The sequence below is a fragment of the Strix aluco genome, chromosome 25, assembly GCF_031877795.1.
Source record: "Strix aluco isolate bStrAlu1 chromosome 25, bStrAlu1.hap1, whole genome shotgun sequence".
Lineage (NCBI taxonomy): Eukaryota > Metazoa > Chordata > Aves > Strigiformes > Strigidae > Strix > Strix aluco.
The window spans coordinates 2,989,633-3,008,899 of NC_133955.1; the positions used below are offsets into that span (position 1 = coordinate 2,989,633).

The window sequence follows — 19,267 nt, forward strand, 5'->3', positions numbered from 1 at the left end:
CAGCCAGCTGGGAAAAGCAGCCTCATAACTGCCCTCTGAAACTGTGATTTGGGCATTTAAAGTGGAAAAATTGTCACTGTGAAGCTGTTTAACGGTATTCTGATTTGGCAGAACAATTCCTGAATTGGGATTTAAGAATAATCCACCATTTTTTTGTGTTGATTTGGTTACGTATTCCCAGTCTCCACATCGAGCCAGACCTGAGGCTGCTGTTGATCCATCACCTGTGTGTTATTTCTCTTGTTCTAATAGCTTTGGTGATGAATAAGTGCTACATACTGCAATTGATAGAGAAGAAAACGACGTTTTAAGTCACACCACCCCCGTGTAGGGGCTTCACCGGCTCTTTCCCCACTGCCCGCAGCTCCCGCAGCGGCTCGGGGGCCCGGGGACCCCTGTCCCTGCGGGGGGACGGGCCAGGGTGCTCACACGGGCGGGGAAGGGACGAGGATGGGAGCGGAGGCGGCGGCCCCCGGCCCAACCCCGCCTTTACCTCCTTCCCCGCGGCCCGTGGGCACAGCGGGCCCACCGCCCGGTTCCTCCCGCGCCCGGCCCCTCGCCCCGCGGGGCCTCGTCAGGAGAGGGCCGGGCAGGGCCGAGCCGGGCCGTTCGGCGCGGGGACACGGGCCACCCCTATCGGCACCCTGCCCGCGGAGATGTAACGCTGTTTAGGGCGGGGCGCGGCGGGGGGGCCTCACCCCCTCCCCATCCCCACTCCCCCACAGTCCCATCAGGGCCGGCGGCCCAGCCCGTACTGTGTAGGCCACGCCCATACAGCGCGGTTTTATTCAGGGGGCGGGGCTTGCTTTCCCGCCCACAAGGCTCTTCCAATGGCAGCGCCCCTCCACTTCGAATTCGAACTGCGTTATCCAATCAGCGCCGGCGTGGCGGGCCGGGGGGCGGGGCTTCCCTCGAGGCGTCCCCCCTCGTTGCTAGGCGCCGGCGGGGGAAGTCCCGCCTCCGCCGTGCGCTGCCGGGGTCTGAGGGGCGGGTTGGGGGGGGGGCGGTGCGGCTGCTCCGGGGGTAATTAGGCCGCGGGAGGTAATTAGGCCGCGGGGAGCAGCGAGGTAAGGGGGGAGGTTGTTCTGGCGGGATTTTGTGAGGCCAGTGGCGGCTGTTCCCATCCCTGTGAGGGGGCAGGTAGGCCCCGGTGCGGGGCGGCCGCAATCTTTGTCCGTGTGAGGGGTAATTAGGCTGAGGGAGGGAGGGGGGGTCCTGTCTGGGGGTGGGGGTGAAATTCCTCCATGGGGGGAGCAGCAGGGGGGGCCTGAGGCGGGGTTAGATTGTTCCTGCGGGGTGGTGTGGCTGGGTCTGTGTGGGGTTCATTGTGCCGGGGGAGGGGGGAGGTAAGGCCTTGGGGGGGGTAGTTAAGCCGTGGAGGGGTTCCCCCTCCTTAGAGGTGGGTTATGTGAGCCGGGTCCCCGCTGTCCCCTTCGGGTAGGGCGGGGGTGTCCCTGTCCATGGGGGGTGGGGCTGTAAGCTGGAGGTTCCCTGTCCATGAGGGTAGAGCACTGGGGGGGAGGTCCCTGCCTTGAGGGGTGCTCCTGCAGTAGGGAGAGTCCCATCAGGCAGCTTTGGGGAAGGGAGAGGGGTGCCTTTGGGGCCCCTGTCTGCTGGGGGGGTTGGAGGAAGGGGGCACTGGTGGGTATCCCGGTCTAAGGCCCCTCTGGGGGTAGGTGGCCGCAGCAGGACAGTGGGTACCCTGTCCATGAAGGGTCAGTGTCTCACCCTGGAGGGACAAGGGTTGTCCCAGAGCAGGTGTTATGGTCCCGTTAGGGGTGTGGAGCCCGGTCATGGACTGGGAGGGTTTATTAGGCTCAGCTGCGGAGTAGGACTGGTTATAAAGGGTGGGGATTTGGTTCTCCCCCTCCAGCTGGATGCGAGAGCAGCTCCAGGAACTGGCTCTGGAGACTCCTGTTGTTGCATCAGGGTAGCAACTTGAAACCCGGGTTAATTCTCCTTAGCTGAGAAAAAGCCTCAAGTGCTATTTTTGAAAAGCTAATTCTGCCAGCAATAAAATCCAGTCTCTTAGTTTCAGCGCAATGCAAAGAGCCTCACGACTGAAGAGGGAGCTCTCCCTCTTGACCATGGAGCCACCCCCAGGCATCACCTGCTGGCAAACTGGAAACCAGCTCGATGACCTGCGAGCACGTACGTACTTCTCTGGTGGGACTTTTTGATAAGCGAGGGCTGCGTTAGAGTTTGCTGCTAGGTGGGGATTCGCTGGGTGGTGTGTACTTCGTAAGTTGCGTGGAATTTTAGGAAAACACTTTTTTTTTCTTGTTTTTCTTTAAACATAGCTTGGCCTATGGCTCGGTTGGTTGGCCTACGGTTTTGTTTGCTGTGGGGTGGAACTGGTCTCGGGTGACATTTTTCTATTCCTGGATCTGAGCAGTGTTAGAGTTCTGTAACTGTGGGAGGTATGTGGAGGCTGTTGGGCAAATTCAAGTGATTTTGAATGTAATGCTTATCTTTTCATCTTGTTTTTAAAGAAATTTTAGGAGGTGCAGACACACCATACGAGAAGGGAATATTCAACCTGGAAATACTTGTTCCTGAAAGGTAAGTGGGCAACAACATCTAGTGAAGTAGCTGGTGTAGTGCTTCCTTCAAGTATAACTTAACTGATATGTTTGATATAAGTGCTGCTGTTTTGGTCTTTAGCCTCCCAGCAAAGAATGTGGTTGATTAGGTGAGACCCTTCGTTTATGGAGTGTAATTATTATTTCCGTTGGATGATACATTATTTCACATTGGGCATCCTAGGATGTGTGATTAACAGCCTAAAAGCACGATGACAAGATCTCTGCCTTATTGTGCTGCCTCAAAGCTTTCTGGAAAGGAGCTTGTTCGTGAGTAGAAAGCTTCCTGTCATGTTTGCTCTTTGTGGAAAGCTACTGAGGAAAGTGCTGGTCAGACAGAGCTGAAAGCATCAAAGGCAGAGCATTTCCCCCTCCAAAAATTTGTGGGGAAGGCTGTCACTAAGTGGCCAGGAGGAGGAAATGATGGCATTGCTCGAATGGTGAAGCAACTGGCGTACAAATATAAAAAGAACTTTTTGTTTCTTAACACTTATCCCTTACAGGTACCCATTTGAGCCGCCGAAGATTCGCTTTCTGACCCCCATCTATCATCCCAACATTGACTCTGCTGGAAGGATTTGCCTGGATGTTCTTAAATTACCACCGAAGGTAAGATAGCGCTACTTGGGCATGGGTAAGCGAGCCCGGAGGGGATAATGAGCTCCTTATCTTTTTCTTGTAAAAGCCTTATTGAATGTCTGTTTGCTACTGACTTATTTACACGGGAGCACTGGAGTAAAGTTTTTGAGCGGCATCTCCTTTGTTTAGAGACTAGAACATGACCTGCTTTGTTCCATACAAGTTTCCAAGGCTTTAAGGACTGGAGTCAAAAGGCGTTAGGTGGCCTCTGGAATCGGGCTGTCCCGGGACTGAGGCGAGCAGGATACAGCCTGCGGTGTCGGTCAGGCCCTCTCGGGAGGCCGCAGCCTGTGTGGTGAGAACAGACCTGGTGTTCTCCAGGGGGTTTAAGTGCTGTAAGTCCTGAGGCAGCTTGTGGGCAGGTTGGGTTTAAATGCTGTGAGTCCTGAGGTTTCTCTAGGCAGGTTTCTTTCTGCTTCACTGCTTCTCTCGCCCTGTTTCCCTGAAGGGCACGTGGAGACCTTCCCTGAACATCTCCACGCTGCTGACCTCCATCCAGCTGCTGATGGCCGAGCCCAACCCTGATGACCCTCTCATGGCAGACATAGTACGTGAGCTCCTCTTCCTCTCTCGTGGCTGCGGGCACGGACTGGGAAGGAACAGTGTGTTAGGCTGAGGCTCTGCTTCCACTTGAGGCTGACCCAGCGCTGAGGGATCTGGTGTAGCTGAGAACAGTCAGTGTGAGGTTCATGGTTGGACTGGATGATCCTCAAGGTCTTTTCCAACCTGGATGATTCTGGGATTCACGTGCTCTGGATTAACACACTAGCACATTACGTAGCAGCGTAGCTTAATCTGGATCAGGCCTGGGGCCACGACTGCCTTTCCCTGAAGCAGCTGGGCGGTGTGGTGCAGGGTTTATGCCAGCAGTGGAAGAGAGATGTTAAGGTCTTCTCTTCAAGCCTGCTAAAGCAGCTAAACTAAAGCAAGCAAAATGAATTTTATGCTTCATGCCGTGTGCTTGTAGTGGTTTTGGTCTGGTTCTAGGAGTCCTAAAGCCAGACCTTAGTCCCAGCTTCTCGGTGCGATGTTTGTGTTAAACCAAATGTCCGTCTTTGTCTCGCTCGTTACATTTAGTCCTCAGAGTACAAGTACAACAAGCAACTGTTCTTGCTGAATGCCAAAGAGTGGACTGAGAAACACGCAAGCCAGCAGAAGAGGGTAAGAAACACGCTGTGCTTCCTTGGCGGAGTGTAGCTCCCTCTCTTGTGAGCTTTTGTCTCCTCTCGGTTTGCCTTTCACAGTTTCTTTGTGTGTCTGTCTCTGGCACCGTTCGTTCTTCCTTCCCCTTCTGTTCTGTGCTTTGGGTGTGTATTTAATTTCATCATGCTTTTTTTTTTTTTTTTTAAGATCATTAGATTCGCTCCTTCCAAATAAATGTGCTCATTCACAAATAACTGCAGTGCTTCTCAAGAAGGAGGAAGGACGAGTAAGGCTGATAAAGCCCTTCCCCGGGGATCCTGCAGCCCTGTTTCTTTCCCAGCTCTGTTCCGACCAGACTCCGTGTTCCGCTGTGGCTGTGCCCTGTGTTCAGCTGCGCCTGTTCTCCACCCGCTCACCCCTCTCCCTGGTCCCTGGCGGGGTGCAGCCTTCCTGCCACCACCCTTCCCCTTCTCCTGCCTCCGTTCTGCGCCCTGACTTCTCTCCCAGAGGAGTCACTTAAAAATAAATTGTGCTTAAACAGGTCAAAACCTGTTCCCAAAAATCAGTTATATTTGAGCCTTGTCCCTTACCTGGGTGACCAGAGCGACCTGGCTCATGCGTGTACGTGGCACTTCCAGGCTCAGCCATTATCCTGCTCTCCTGTCATTCCCCCTTCCTAACATTTCCAGCAGTGGGAGCAGGATAATTAAGGATAATTCCAGCATAAAACCTGGAAGCAGGGTCAGTTCTGATCTTCGTGGGGTGCCGGCTGTTCCAAGGTGTACGCGCACAGCGGTGCTAAGGGCTGTAAAACTAAATTATTCACAGCTGCTACTTTTATTTCTTGTGTTCTCACAGGCTTCCCAGCCTTTGGAAGAGAAAATAAACCAAAGCGAAGCAAGTGCCACCAATGATTCTACTGTGCAGAAAAGAAAAGGGAGTAGCATCAGCAAGAAGGAGAAGAAATCTCGCCTGGATTCCTAAGGGGCTGCTGTTGTGGCTGTCACCTTCGCTTTCACTGTCCTTTTCTCTTTACGCAGGTATACCTAAATATTTTAAGCAATATGGAGCTGTAGCAGGCTTTCTTTTTCTATTTCCTAGGGGTTTTTTTGGTGAAAAGTTCTATTATATAAATAAAATAGCTTTAATTTAGAAATATTTTTCTGTTTTGTTGCATGGGGTGTTTTTTTTTTTTTAAATATTCTCAAGAAAAGGAAAACTGGAAGTCCTGGTTCATCTTCCAATTCCCAGCTTTCTCTGAGAGGTGGGAACAGCATTTCAGTTTCTGTTTTACTGTCCCTGCCTCAGAACAAACTGAGAGCAGAAGTTGAGCAACAGCCACGTTAGAACTAGCTTATGGAAATCCTTCTCTGCTGAAGGATACGTCCTTAAAACTCCCAAGACTTAAATCTCCAGCTCTGGAGCAGCCTGTTGCATTCCAGCTGCAGCTCAGCCCCTTTATTGTGACCTGGGCTGTGGCTCCAGGAGGTGGCTGAGAGGGATGAAGAAGAGCCCGGAGGGTGCCTGGAGGCTGGGGAAGGGAGGATGAGAAGCCTGTGAGAGGATTAGGAGGAAGAGGGACAGTTTTTGGTGGGGCAGCAGATCAGGAGGTGCACGGGGTCAGGGCTCCCTGTCACCAGAGCTGCTTGATTTTGTGACGTCCGAGGGCCGATTGCAGTGGGAGCGAGTCTGATGCTCAGCTCCCTGCTCTGCAGTGTCCCCTGCGGGGAGTTTAACCTGGGTCCTGTCCCTGTTCCAAGAAAATCGAGCCAGGCCCATCCTTAGGCACCTGCTGGAGCAGGGACAGGGCTCAGTAAATCTCCTTGCCTGCTGCTGTTTCCAAAGCCCTCGTGCTCGTCTCTGCCATGCTTCGTCCTGCTCAGTCGAAGTTGTAATAAAGGCAAAAGGCGAAAAACATGGCGAAGATCTGAAATGACAGAGCAGAGGGAGCTGGTTAGCCCCCCGCTGCAGGGCTGCGCTCATGCCTTGCTGGCGGGCGAGAGCCTGAGGGCTAAAGGATCCTCTAGGCCCGGCCTAGCCAGGCAGCGGCCGTCGCTGTGCCCCCTCGGGGGGCCGCACGGCAGAGGAGCAGCTCCCCGGGGTCTGCAGAGAGTGAAACATCTCCCCTCCTTGCTTTTGGGAGCAAAATAAACAACAACACCCCACCCACCCCACCCACCCCCCCCCGGGCCTTTAACCTGACCCGTCTGCAGCAGGAGGTTGGGTTTATACCCCGAGACAGACCCGCTGTATGTGCACCCGCTTTCTGGGTGTGATTGCGACAGCTTAGAGGCTTGGGAGGGTCCAAACTGAGCCCGTTTGAGGTCCCTTCACCCACAGAGCTCCCTCCTGGCAAGACAGAGCCCTAACCCTGAGCCCTGACCTTAAACCCTACCCCTAGCAGGGTGTGACCCGCTGCCTGCCCTGTCCCCTCCGGCCCTACCTCGATGCCCAGCACGGCCAAGCTGCAAGTCCCAGGGACAGAGATGTACTTCTGCAAGGTCCTGCCGAAGGTGGAGAAGCAGCCCTGGAGAGGGAGAGGTGATGGAGGGGCTCCCTCATGCTCCCCAGGGCTGCAGGGAGCTCAGGGGGTGAGATCGGGGGGTTGGGGGCACCATGGTGGGGCTGGAGGAGCCGGGGACTTGGGGAGTCCCTGGGCTGCAGAACCATGGGCGGGCAGTGTCCCGGCTCCTGTCCCTGATGCTCAGGGGCAGAGGGTGCGGCTGCCCCGCGGCCCTGGGGACACGACAGGGACACGGCAGGGTCCTGTCCTACCTGCTCGTGGATGTAGCCAGGGCTCCTCTCCCGGCACTGCTCCCAGCCCAGCAGCTCGCCCACCTGCAGGAGCCCATCCCGGGCGCAACACGCCTGTGGCCAGGGCGTCCCTGGGTGCAGCTCCTGGAAGCGGGAGCCATTCCCAAAATCTTCAGGTCCTAAAACGCCACAACACGAGAACTGAAACGGAAGGGAAACACCATCAACGTGCTGCCAAAATGGCGGGGACGTCACTTGGGGAGGTGATGGAGGGAGGGGGAACAGCCCAGCGTGCGGTTTGGTGTCTGTCTGGGGTCCACGAGCCCCTCGCCTGTGTTCGGGGTCACCCTCGACAGGTCCTGTGGGTGCTCCACACCCCCCCCCCCAGCCCACCAGGAGCCTCCCGGCAGCTCACCGTGACCATGAGGGTGTTCCAGGCGGTGGAGAAGACCTCAGCACCCTCGTCCCCGCAGTAGTTCCTCCGCAGCTCGGACAGGAAGATCTCCGGCTGGATCTGCAGGATTGGTGCCATCTGTGAGCACTGGGGGCCCGGGCCCGGTGATGGGGCCATGGGGGGGCTGCACACCCCCCCTAACCCACCCCTGCCCGGTGCCACGCTGGCCAGAGCTCCAGCTCTCTTCAACGGGATGTAGGGACCCACCCACCCAGCTGCAGGCTTGTGTCAGGGCGCTGGTGATGAAGGTGAAGGTGAGGAGGGACGTCCCCGTCCCAGTCCCCTGGGGGACTCGAGGCCATGGCCCACGGCACGATGGAGGGAGGACGGGCTGGCCACGCCGGGCACAGCGTCGGGGAGCAGGGACGGTACCTGTTTCCAGTGCACCAGGAAGAGAACAGCCCCAACGAGCTGCGTGATGAAGACAAGGCTCACGAGGATGAAGAACTGGAAGGCAGCGGGATGAGGGAGTCAGAGACCAGCCCGAGCCTCTGAGCAGCTCGCTCCGGCTATTCCTCCCCTCCTCTGCAGCCAGCCCTGCCTGTCCCTGTGCCCCCGGAGCAGGGGGATGAGTGTGCAGCTCCAGGGGACAGATGCCACATCTCCGAGCACCGGGGCTGCAAGATGGAGGGTTAAAAACAAGCACGGGCTGCCAGGATCTAGGGATGCCAAAGGAGTCGGGGTGTCGGTGCTCAGAAAGGGGTTTCTAGCCCTTGCCATCGGGGGCAAAAGCTCGGGAACGCTCTGTGGGACAAGCCAGCGGCTTCAGAGAGAAGTGACCCTGCTCGGTGGCTTTATGAAACCCTCTGGGCTCTGCACTGAAAGACTCACAAGGTGGGGACTGGATTGGCGGGGAGGGGGGTGTTGAGAGCTGACGGGGCCAGGATGGGCAGCACCAGGCTTCTGGTTCCTCCAGGGACACCCCACGTCCCCCCACACCCTCCATCCCCTGGGTCCCCACATCCCACCAGCTCCCCGCACCCCACAGCCCCCTTCCCGCTCATCTCCCCTCACTCACCACCAGCAGCAGCGGGCGGCTCCGGCGCAGGGCCCCGCAGCACCCCAGGAAGCCCAGCAGCGAGAGGGCGATGCCCACAGCCAGCAGCAGGTAGCCACCCACATTTAACACAGGCTTGGCAGCCACGATGTCCTGGAAACCAGCCGGGTCCACGGCCACCCAGACCCCCACACCCGCCAGGCACGTCCCCCCAGCCTGTGGGACACGCCACAGTTATGGGGTGCAGGGACCATCCCCAGCCACCCCATGGGGACTGGGGATGCTCTAACCTCTGCTGGGGTCCCCTCGCTTGGACTGGTGTCACCCACCCCCTGAACCGGCTGGAGATGTCACACCCCGACCCCGGGGATGGGTCCCCTCCACCCCGCCGGGCCCAGGCGGACTCACAAACACCAGCACGTTGAAGATGAACATCAGGTACTTCATGCAGCTCAAGACACCCATGGGGACACCGGTGGGGGGGACACGGCAGCGTTCGTCCCTGCGGAGGGGAGAGCAGAGCCCTGGCCACAGCCAGCCCCGAGCTGTCCTGGACCCCCAGCTCTGGCGGGACACGGGGCCGCTCCCAACCAGCACACAGCCCCCCAAAATCCCAAGAATATCTCCACCCCCCACCATCTCCCCCTACACCCCCAAAAAGCCCCAAACCCCATGTCCCCCCCTCAAACCCCACTCACCCTGAGGGGACAGCGGGTGGCCCAGGCGCCTCCGACCTGCCCCAGCACCAATTTAACACTGGGAAGGTTGGAAAATCACCCCCCCCCCTCAGCTTCCCGATTGAACAGCCCCCAAGAAACCCCTTCCAGCGGCAGGGACATGAATGATTGATGGGGAACAGGATCCGCCATTGTGCCGGGCGGCGGCAGCGGGCGGAGGGGAGTCTCCGGCCCCGACTGTCATTAGCGGAGGTAATTAAACCTCCGGGCAGGGAAAAACGAGCCGGCCCCGACAGGCCGAGGGCGACCTCAGCCATCAATTATTGCTGCAGACGTTTGCTCTCCGGGGCTGTCGGCAGCTGGGGAAGCCCTCGACGGCCTCCTGTGGGGCCCTGCGTGCGGGCAGGGTGGTGCCAAGGTGGCTGACGGCCCTTGGGGACAGAGGGACAGGGATGGACAGACACTGGGTCTGGCCTCTCCGGCCTGGGCACCCCTCGGGGCGGCGCTGCCGCGGGGACGGGGCTGTGGTGTCACTGTAACCACAGGCCTAAGGGCGACGCGGGCCCGGCCGCTGCCCCGCGGGGGTCTGCTCCTGCACCCCCGCTCCCCGGGGCGGCCGTGGGGTGCGGAAGCCCCCGGTTCCCCGCCGTGTGCCCGGTTCCCCGCCGCCATCCCGGGACTCCCGGAGGTGGCGCTCCCGGCGCGGCGCCCCGCCCGTAGGGGGGCAGCCGAGCGCGCGGCCACAGAGACGCGCGGCCGGGCTAGAGCGCCTCCCGCCGGCACGTCACGTGAGCGAGTCACCCAATGGCAGCGGCCGGCAGCCGGCGGGGCGGGGGGAGAGGCAGACAGACAGCGGCTGTGGCCAATCAGAAAGCGAGACCCGCGCAGCGCCCGCCGCGCCGTGCCGGGGGCGGTGTCGCCGCGCGGGGCGGGACCGGAAGCGGCCCGTTCCCTCAGCGTCGCTTCCGGTGCCGCCGCCGCCGCCCTGCGCGGGATGTAGCGGCCGGTGAGTGCGGGCGGGAGGGGCCGGGAGTGCCCGAGCGCTGCCCCCTTCCCCCGGCGGGCGGCGGCCTCGGTGCCCCGGGGAGGGCCCGGCTGCGGGCGGGGCGCGCGGCCGTCGGTGCCCGGTGACTCTCTTCTTCCTTTCCTCCCCCCCCTCGCAGCGCGGTGGCACAAGGACGCGGAGGGACCCGTCACCGCCTGCCCGCGGCCACCAGGACCGACCCCGCCGCCCCCGCCATGGCGTCCCGCAAAGCCTCCGCTGCCGGGCAGGGCAACGGGCTGGCCGCCGCCGGCCGGGAGAGGGCCCACCTGGAGCTGGCCGAGCTGGGGCCGCTCCTGGAGGAGAAGGGGGACCAAGGAGCCACCGGCTCGGCCAGCGTAAGCCCTCCCGCACCCCCCGAGCGGCGGCTGGCGCCGTCCTTGCGGATTAACCCGGGAATTTGCCCGCTATCCCATTAGCAGCTGGAAGGATGCCGGCCCGGGCGCGTTGTGTAGAGCTGCGGGGCTGGTTGTCGCTTTGTGACAGCACAGAGAGGCTGTGGAATATTTTGTTACCCCAACGCTGATGGTCTGGCTGGGCCGTGCTCTGAGCTGGCCCAAAAACTTCTCCCGTGGTGCGGGCGTGGGTCTGTGGCAGCCCTGGTGCAGAGCCATCCGCCGGGATGCTTGGAGTGAAGGGGGTGTTCGGGGTGAGCCAGCGGGGCCGTGGCCCTTAGGGCTGGAAATCACCGTCCTGAACCCACTAACGGAGAGGGAGCGGAGCAGGGAGGGTGCGGGAAGGCTCCCGGCTGGGGTCGGGGACTGGGCTTCCTGGCTGGGCCAAGTGGCTGTTTCAGCCTTGGTTGTAGGGATGAAAATCCCTCCCCCAGTAATCCCACCTTTCAACAAGGATAAATCTGGGATTAGCCTGCCCGAGATGGTTAAGACAGTAGCGTATTGCATAAGCGGTGGTGACCGGCGGGTCCTGCCTGTCCCCTCAGGGAGGGATGAAGCCTCAGGTGCTCTCAGAAAGGACTTGCCGCTTTCTGGACGATGTTCCTCCTCCCATGGGCAGGAACGATTTCCTCCCGGTGTTTCTCCCTGTAGGCAGAAGACCCGCCGTGCCCAGCGGCCCGTGAGGAAGAGGAGGAGGTGGTCCGTGTGCTGACTCTGCCTCTGCAGGCTCATCACGCCATGGAGAAGATGGAAGAGTTTGTGTATAAGGTAATGGGAGCATGTAGCAATCCCCCAGTCCTGATTTTGGAGTATTAATGAGGTCCGGATGCCCCAAGCCCAGGGCTTGGGGTGGTGGGAAGGGGCTGGGATGTCTGGGGGAAGCTCCCGGGGCTCTGTGCCACTCTGCCGGCAGTCTGCCTGGGCCTGCTCCCAGCAGCATCTCCTGGGAACAGTGTGGGAAGGGCATGGCAGCGGCTGGGAGGCGTGAGTGGAGGTTGTGCTCAGCCACACTGGCCAGCAGCGACCTGGGGAGCAGCCCCGGTATCCCTGCGGTCCTCTAACGGGGGCTGGGAGCACCAGTTGCTGGTCTCACCCGGTGCCTGTGCTTGTGGTCACCGCAGTTTTGTAAGCGGTGGCATCGGCTGAGGGCCAGCCTGGCTCTGTTGCCAGCCAGGGCTCCCTCTTCCCTGCGTTCCCCACTGCAGAGAACAGTCACCTGGGGTGCGGAGCAGTTAAACCTGAGGGTGCAAATCACCTCTGACTCCCTGGGGGGACGCGTGGGGAGTGCTCTGCAGGATGTGGGTGGCTTTAAGGGGTCCCACAGGCTGCTGATGTTGCAAAAGCTGAACTTCCTCTCCCCGAGGAGCCTTATGGGGCCCTTTCAGCCCTGGCTGGGCTTGTTTTAGGCTCCTGGGGTGAGTAAACATGAGCCTTTGGGCTGGCTTAACGCTCTGGGGGCCACCAGCACAGCTTGGCGTGTTGCAGGTGTGGGAAGGGCGCTGGCGCGTGATCCCTTACGATGTGCTGCCCGACTGGCTGAAGGACAACGATTACCTCCTGCACGGACACAGGCCTCCCATGCCGTCCTTCCGAGCCTGCTTCAAGAGCATCTTCCGAATACACACCGAGACGGGCAACATCTGGACGCACTTGCTAGGTGACTGGGGGGGTCCGGTAGCCCTGGGGCTAAAGGTGGCTGTGGCCCCCGTGCACAGGGTGGCCTTTTACTGCCAGGACTTGCTTGGTGTGGGGTCCCTTTGGGGGTCACGTGCCCCGGCCTGGCCCTGTGCTCGCAGGCAGCTGCGTCACGAGGTGCCCAAGAGCTCCGGGCGTTCCTTGGCTGAAGGGAGACCAGGGCGCCTCCTCACAGCGGGGCTCAGCCGCCGTTTGTGGCTTTGCCCAACGCTCCGCAAGAGCTGGATGGAGAAATGTGTCCTGGGTGTAACAGGAAAGCTTCGGAGTGCTTCCTCCGAAACCCAGGGACGATCAGCAGCTCTTCACCCCGCGCCTGACCGTGCCCGCGCCCCCGGGCTCCGCTCATCTGCGGTAACGACACCCCCGGGTGTGACTGAGCGCCTCTGGGTGCGCTGCGAGCAGGATACGCCCAGGGCCTTGCAGAGCAGAGCCAGGGCTGTGTTTCTCCCGGCTTTTTGCTGAGTCCATTGCCTCTCCTTCTGCCTGACTGCCCGTTTGGTGTGTTCCCTGCAGGTTTCGTTTTGTTCCTCTGCCTGGGGATCCTGACCATGCTGCGGCCCAACATGTATTTCATGGCTCCTCTCCAGGAGAAGGTGGTGTTCGGGATGTTCTTCCTGGGAGCAGTGCTGTGCCTCAGCTTCTCCTGGCTTTTCCACACTGTCTACTGTCACTCGGAGAAAGTCTCACGGACTTTTTCGAAGTGAGTCAGCACAAGCGCGGTTGCGTGGTCTCACAGGAGGCTCTGAGTTCTCACAGCACTTCCTCTTGGGAAGCGCCGAGTTCCCAAATCTTTTATCCTTGGGGGAAGGGGAGTGTTCACTAAATCCAGCGTGGAGCTGAGAGGGAACCACAGCTCTGCCCCGTGCCTGAGCACCTTAAATCTGTCGGCTCAAATGCCCTCAGGGGGTTGGAGGAGACAGGGAACCTGGGAACCTGCCGCTCCCAAGGGAACAGCCTTTGTGCCCCTCGTAGTGGTGAAGTGAGGAGGGGTCTGGGTCTTGCTGGGCAGCCGTGGGACGCAGCAGTTTGGCCGTTTCCAGTTTACTGGATGCTTTCAAAAACTCTGGTTTGGATCCAATTTGGACTGAAACCAAATGGAAAGAAACAAAACAAACAGGATTCCCGGCAAAGTGGAAAGGCTGGGCAGTGGCCAGTGCCCCTCCCCGAGGTCGGTGCACAGGCTGCTCTTAGAGTTAAGCTCACATCAGCCTTCGTGGCACAGGCAGAGCAGCAGCAAGGCTTTCAAATAAGATCTTGCTCATACAAGCCTGTCAAAGGCATTTACTTGGGTGCTGCTTGCTGGGAAATCCTGCCAATCTCCTTTGCACAATCCCCAGAGACTCTGCGGGATCGCGTCTGCAGAACGAACTGTGCTGCCGTGCCCTCGGCAGAAATGTCCTTGTGTCGCGGGGAGGGCGCTTGCCGCGGCGGCGGGGGTAACGCAGGCGGCTGCGTTTCGGTGGGGAAATGGTTCCTGGATCGATAAATCGAAAGCACTTTGTGGTGGGGGAGAACAGTCCGATCCGTAGGCGCAGGGACTCGTGTCCGCCGTGTCCTGCTGGGGCGGTTTGAGCGTCCAGCCAGCCCCTGCTCACCCGCCGCGCTCCCGCCGAGCTCTGCTGGCGTCCCCCGGAGCTGCGGCCGTGCCCAGGCCCTCTCCCCGTGTCCCACGTCACATGGATGACACCCAAGCGCAGCCCTTGTCCCCTCACGGCTTCACCCACGGGGCTGTGGCTCCTGCCTGGCCGGGGTGATGCCGTTCGGGTGCAGACTGGAGGGTACCGACACACCGTTACCGAGAGGACGCAAGGAGGGGGCTGGATTTTGGGGCTCACCTGTGACTCTCTGTCATTGCACCCCGGCTGCAGGTTGGATTATTCAGGAATTGCACTGCTGATCATGGGGAGCTTTGTCCCGTGGCTCTACTATTCGTTCTACTGCTCTCCACAGCCAAGACTCATCTACCTCTCCATCGTCTGTGTCTTGGGCATCTCTGCCATCATCGTTGCTCAGTGGGACCGGTTTGCCACCCCCAAGCACAGGCAGACAAGAGCAGGTAGGAGATCTCCCTCCTCACCCCGAGTCCCCAGCCCCGGGAGGGCTTCAGGGGGGCACTTTGGGAAGATCCCGTTGTGGGGTGGCTCTTCCCATTTAGGAAAACTCTCAGCATCTGCAGAATTCCTTTCCCCAGAAGGGAAGAGTCTCCTTCCTCCTCTTGCACTGCTGGGGATTTAGATGCTCTGCTGAGCAGGGCCTGAGGTTTGGAGCAGGCAGAGAGTGTTTAAAAATAGCCCTGTAAGTGGTGGCTGGGCAGCCTGGGGCTGCGCAGCGTGAAACTGCCTTCTCCGGGAAGCACTTTGGCAGCTCGCGCGGAGGAGGAAGAGGTTCCCTCATCTGTCCCCTGCCAGTTGCCCCCTGGCACATACTGGCCTTCCTGGAGGCTGCGGTTGCCCCCAGCCCGCTCCGCGCTCCCCCCCCGCCTTGCCCCCGCAGATTAACTCAGCCTGGCTGAGCACCGCTGAGCGCCAAGAAACGCCGCTGCCCGCCCTCGCCTCCCCCAGGGCGGCTCCTGCCACAGAACTGGACGATGCCGAGCTGGAGGCCGGGCAGCACCGCTGGCGTGAGGTCCCCTCAGAAGGGGACAGGAGACAGGGCAGGACCACCAGCCCCTCCGCTCCCCCCTGGCCACGCTGGTGTTGGCCGCTGGCAGAGATCCCAGGGAGCGAGATCCTGCTGCGAGGACGAGCCGCAGCCCCTCTGGGCTGGTGTCTCACTGCGGTGCCGTTTGCTCTCTGCCAAATTAATTAGATGCTGGAGTTGAAAATTTCAGCACTGCTAATTACTGGGTTGTTTTGGGCCCCTCACTCCAAAAAGGCCATTGAATGACTCGAGCGTGTCCAGAGAAGGGCAACGGAGCTGGTGCAGGGTCTGGAGCACAGGTCTGATGGGGAGCGGCTGAGGGAACTGGGGGGGTTTAGTGTGGAGAAGAGGAGGCTGAGGGGAGACCTCCTGGCCCTCTGCAACTCCCTGAAAGGAGGGTGCAGAGAACTGGGGATGAGTCTCTTTAACCAAGTAATAAGTGATAGGACAAGAGGGAATGGCCTCAAGCTGCGCCAGGGCAGGGTCAGACTGGCTCTTAGGAAGGATTTCTTTCCAGAAGGGTTGTTGGGCGTTGGAATGGGCTGCCCAGGGCAGGGGGGGAGTCCCCATCCCTGGAGGGGTTGAAGAGTCGGGTTGACCCAGCGCTGAGGGATCTGGTGGAGTTGGGAACGGTCAGGGTGAGGTTCATGGTTGGGCTGGAGGAGCTTCAAGGGCTTTTCCAACCAAGAAGATTCTGTAATTTGGACCAAATAAATGGTTCTGGCAAAGCCTCTCCTTGAAGGGGTGCCTGCGGCCGCTGCGTTCCTCACACTCTTGAGGCTTCGGTGTGACCCGAAGGGCCGACACCTTCCCAAAGGGCCGTTCCCGTAGCCGGGAGCCGCCGCAGCCCCACAGCCGTATGGAGAACGCTGGGTGAGCTCCGCCCAGTGAGCACTGGGCGTGAGCACTGGTTTTGACTGGGACATCGAGCTGTAGATCCCTCATTTTTTGAAGGATAAACGCCGTGTGGGGGGTTGGATCATCCAGGACTGAGCAAGGAAAAGCTGCTGGTGCCTCCAGGAGCTCCCCTTGGCGCAGGAACGGGGTGCGAGGGGGGCGGTGGCGCCTCATCCACGCTGAGGTCTCCTCTCCGCCGCAGGCGTGTTCCTGGGGCTGGGGCTGAGCGGCGTGGTGCCCACCATGCACTTCACCATCGCCGAGGGCTTCGTGAAAGCCACCACCGTCGGCCAGATGGGCTGGTTCTTCCTCATGGCTGTGATGTACATCACGGGCGCGGGGCTCTACGCCGCCCGCATACCCGAGCGCTTCTTCCCGGGCAAGTTCGACATCTGGGTGAGTGTGGGGGGACGAGGCGGTGAGCGGGGTGCTGGGGAGCGGGGGGTGAGCCCTGAGGTGAGGAGGAAGGTGGCTGGGGGGGTCCTGGGGCACCCCAGAGCCAGACCTTGGACCGCTGCTGTGAGCCCGCAGGGTGGGCGAAGTACACGGGGGGAGCAGCGAGGTGGGAAACGTGGAGCTCGGAGAAGTCCTGGGGCGGTTGGGAAGCAGCGAGGAGGAGGAGGAGGCGGCGTTCCCGGCGTTGTTTTGTCCCCTTTGGTCTGGGTCTAAAGGGCTTTTTCGCTTCCCCGCAGTTTCAGTCGCATCAGATATTCCACGTGCTCGTGGTGGCTGCGGCCTTCGTCCACTTCTACGGGGTGTCGAACCTGCAGGAGTTTCGCTACGGACTTGAAGGGGGGTGCACAGACGACTCTCTCCTCTGAGAGCGCCTGATTTTAGTACAAGCTTCCTAAGTGCTTTTTAAACTCTGTCTTTGCTAAAATCAAAGGAAGACTCAAAACTGTTTGGGGTTGTCGTTGTTTGGTTTTTTTTTTTTAAGGAGAAAAAAAAAAAGAAACAGAAAAATTCTTTAGCAAAGTTGTTGACCAAATCCTCACCCCCTTCCCCACGCACATCGCTGGGGCTGAGGGGAGGTGCCACGGCCTCGCCTCCTCCAGACAGTGTTTTAGCTGCACCGGGGTGGTCCGACCCCCCCCAGCCACGCCGATTCCCGGACGCGGGGGGCACGGGTACCCCGCTCCCGGCACAGCCCAGCACCCCCTTCCCGCGCTCCCCGCCGGAGCCAGCGGAGTCACGCACTACCAGGCCCAGGGCCAGAGATTTTTTTGCATATCCCTCGCAGCAGAGCCGCCTTGCTGGGGGCAGCTCTGCGGCCCCCGGCGCTGCTGCCCAGGGCACAGGCACAGATTGATGTAAGTTAAGTTTTAATTGTCTTTTTTGTTTGTTTGTTTTCCTTGACAAAGTAATGTAAACATAAATGAGAGAATATTTAATATTTAATACTAAGCTTTAAAAAAGACTTGCTGCCACCGCAGTGTACTCGGCTCCCTCGCTGTCTGTGGTAGTCAAGGAAGGACAGTGGTTTAGGGGAATGTAGAGCTGCTGTAGCTGATTGAAATAAAAAGGTCAATAGTTCAGTGTCGTGCTGGTGGTGTTGGTCTCATTTTTTGGGGTGGGGGCTGCTGCTGGGGAAAGGGCTCGGAGCACCCTGGGAGTGTGTTCCCCCGTAAAGGCGGGAGGGGCAGTGAGTCAGGACAGCCCCAACGGCTGAAAAACAGGAAACTGTTGGGTGTTGTGGCGAGGAGAGGGCAGGAAACCCTTCCCCGGCTGGCACCACGCCACTGGGCAGCGGGACCTGCTGTGCCCCCCCCGGGGATCGGGCGGGAAAGAGGCCCAGTGGGTGTGGGGGGAGCGAGGGACACCCCCAATCAGCAGCTTCACGTGTGTGAGGGTGACCAGCCCGCGCAGACGGTCAAGGGGGATTAGAGGGGCAGAGCTGAGCTGAGTAAAGCTCGTCTCAGGCAGCCGAAGCCTGTTACCAGCCCCTGGGCCACTGCTGGTCACCAGTGGCACGTGGCCCTGCTGCCCCTGTGGCCCTTTTTGGAGCTGTTTGAGCAGGGTCTGGCCTTGGGGACGGGGCAGGCAGGGCCTGGAGGGAGCCCCCAGGTTCCCCTGCTGCTGATCAACCCCCACCAGGTCCTGCACGTCCCCACGTCCCAGCACAGCCAGTCCGCTCCCAGCCAGAGCACTGGGAGAGGGCACCCAGGGGCTCCAGGCTGTGCCTCAGCGTTGGCCGAGTCCCCTCCCCGCAAAGCCCCAGGGACAGCTCAGCGGCGCAGGAGTCGGATGGAGAATGAAACCCTCACGCTGCGGGCAGATCTGAACGCCCCAGGGCTCTAATCCTCTATAAAGAGCACGGGAAAACACGGCGATTAACTCGCAGATTCGGATGCAGGAGAGGCTGCGCAGCTCAGTGTGATTCTCTCTCAAAGACCAGAGACTCGCCCACTCCCCTACGGCTGGGGTCTCAACCCAGAACAAGAGAGCACCAGCTGGGTGACACAAATCAAGAAAACCATCTTTAAAATACACCTGAGGAACCAGGTAAGCGGCAAAGGAGATGAGCCTTCACACACACACACACACGTACACACACACACACAGTGCTTTTGGGCTTAAGGTTTTTGAAAATTACACACCAGCAGCCACTACATGAAACAGCACGGTACCGGAGGGGCAAGCCCTGGCAGTCCTGGAGTGGGTCTAGGACAGGCAGGGGGGTGGAAACAGGAAAATGGCACTTTTGCAGGGTGACGGGACATAGGAGATGGTGGCTTGCGTGCTCGCTTCGTACGATCCTAATTCCCCCATTTGTCACCCATGACTGTGACCACTTCTGTGTTATTTTCACCCTCTCCTCCTACTACATGGGTCTGAGTTTCCTGACAGAGCGCAGAGATCAAGCTCCTTCCTGGGCAGAGGAAAAGCCATGAAGTTCTACCAGGAACTGCCAGCAAGCAACAGTATTAACAACAGAAAATGTTGTTATGACTTTTTAAGAGGGAACATGCCTGCACAACTGGAGATGAAGAACAAAAACTGGAGTTTAAGAGCAAAACCACAGAGCAGACGGTTTAGCCACGCTTAGGACCGGAGCTGAGGTGAAAAGGCAAGAGGCTGCGCTGGCAGCGGGCGCAGCGCCTCCCCTCCAGCCCCACAGCACTACGTGTTCTCTGCTCGGGGCTCCTGCACGTCTCCCCGCAGCCCTGGCAGGCGAAGCTGCCTCTGGTGTTCCCTTCCTGCTGCGAAAGCCACAGCAAGCAGCAGCAGCTGTGAAGAATTAGTTTGCTGCCACCTCTCGCTAAAAGGGCCCAAAGCCTGGCGGGTTTCGGGGAGGGCGGAGGCGCGCTGCGGCCCGCGGATCCACAAAAGGCAGATTCTGCTTTAACCAAAG

At 59.7% G+C, this 19,267-nt stretch overlaps 3 protein-coding genes across 7 annotated transcripts; 2 read left to right on the forward strand and 1 right to left on the reverse strand.

Moving 5' to 3' along the window:
* The first annotated feature begins 1,014 nt into the window (after nucleotides 1–1,014).
* Nucleotides 1,015–5,520, forward strand: UBE2T (ubiquitin conjugating enzyme E2 T). 5 transcript variants are annotated; one of them, XM_074850089.1, is made up of 8 exons: nucleotides 1,100–1,140; nucleotides 1,874–1,949; nucleotides 2,033–2,151; nucleotides 2,493–2,562; nucleotides 3,086–3,191; nucleotides 3,670–3,768; nucleotides 4,299–4,382; nucleotides 5,223–5,520. In XM_074850089.1, the coding sequence occupies exons 3-8, from the start codon at nucleotides 2,043–2,045 to the stop codon at nucleotides 5,346–5,348; spliced, it is 594 nt and encodes a 197-aa protein (XP_074706190.1). In that variant the 5' UTR covers nucleotides 1,100–1,140; nucleotides 1,874–1,949; nucleotides 2,033–2,042; the 3' UTR covers nucleotides 5,349–5,520. The 5 variants fall into 5 exon arrangements, with proteins under 5 accessions (XP_074706189.1, XP_074706188.1, XP_074706192.1 ...); XM_074850090.1 differs by having other exon boundaries at nucleotides 1,125–1,140; nucleotides 2,025–2,151; XM_074850088.1 differs by lacking the exons at nucleotides 1,100–1,140; nucleotides 1,874–1,949 and adding an exon at nucleotides 1,015–1,067.
* Nucleotides 5,521–5,966: 446 nt separating this feature from the next.
* On the reverse strand, nucleotides 5,967–9,034 carry LOC141934496 (tetraspanin-18-like). Its single transcript, XM_074849986.1, has 7 exons — nucleotides 8,978–9,034; nucleotides 8,591–8,785; nucleotides 7,945–8,019; nucleotides 7,534–7,632; nucleotides 7,140–7,319; nucleotides 6,808–6,891; nucleotides 5,967–6,291 (listed from the first exon to the last, which is right to left on the reverse strand). Exons 1-7 carry the CDS (start codon nucleotides 9,032–9,034, stop codon nucleotides 6,244–6,246), a joined length of 738 nt encoding a protein of 245 aa, XP_074706087.1. The 3' UTR covers nucleotides 5,967–6,243.
* Nucleotides 9,035–10,186: 1,152 nt separating this feature from the next.
* On the forward strand, nucleotides 10,187–17,455 carry ADIPOR1 (adiponectin receptor 1). Its single transcript, XM_074849985.1, has 8 exons — nucleotides 10,187–10,252; nucleotides 10,410–10,626; nucleotides 11,335–11,451; nucleotides 12,169–12,340; nucleotides 12,892–13,078; nucleotides 14,247–14,434; nucleotides 16,118–16,311; nucleotides 16,608–17,455. Exons 2-8 carry the CDS (start codon nucleotides 10,486–10,488, stop codon nucleotides 16,734–16,736), a joined length of 1,128 nt encoding a protein of 375 aa, XP_074706086.1. The 5' UTR covers nucleotides 10,187–10,252; nucleotides 10,410–10,485; the 3' UTR covers nucleotides 16,737–17,455.
* The last annotated feature ends 1,812 nt before the right edge of the window (nucleotides 17,456–19,267 follow it).

Bases quoted from the DNA above. Each gene is read 5' to 3' on its own strand.
- ADIPOR1 (XM_074849985.1), top strand. From the start codon at position 10,486: ATGGCGTCCCGCAAAGCCTCCGCTGCCGGGCAGGGCAACGGGCTGGCC. The intron at 12,341-12,891 runs GTGACTGGGGGG...TGTTCCCTGCAG, and splicing joins CATCTGGACGCACTTGCTAG to GTTTCGTTTTGTTCCTCTGC. The intron at 13,079-14,246 runs GTGAGTCAGCAC...CCCCGGCTGCAG, and splicing joins GTCTCACGGACTTTTTCGAA to GTTGGATTATTCAGGAATTG.
- LOC141934496 (XM_074849986.1), bottom strand. From the start codon at position 9,034: ATGGGTGTCTTGAGCTGCATGAAGTACCTGATGTTCATCTTCAACGTG. The intron at 8,786-8,977 runs GTGAGTCCGCCT...CGTGTCCCACAG, and splicing joins TCTTCAACGTGCTGGTGTTT to GCTGGGGGGACGTGCCTGGC. The intron at 8,020-8,590 runs GTGAGTGAGGGG...GCTGCCTTCCAG, and splicing joins GCCGCCCGCTGCTGCTGGTG to TTCTTCATCCTCGTGAGCCT.
- UBE2T (XM_074850088.1), top strand. From the start codon at position 2,043: ATGCAAAGAGCCTCACGACTGAAGAGGGAGCTCTCCCTCTTGACCATG. The intron at 2,152-2,492 runs GTACGTACTTCT...TTGTTTTTAAAG, and splicing joins GCTCGATGACCTGCGAGCAC to AAATTTTAGGAGGTGCAGAC. The intron at 4,383-5,222 runs GTAAGAAACACG...GTGTTCTCACAG, and splicing joins ACGCAAGCCAGCAGAAGAGG to GCTTCCCAGCCTTTGGAAGA.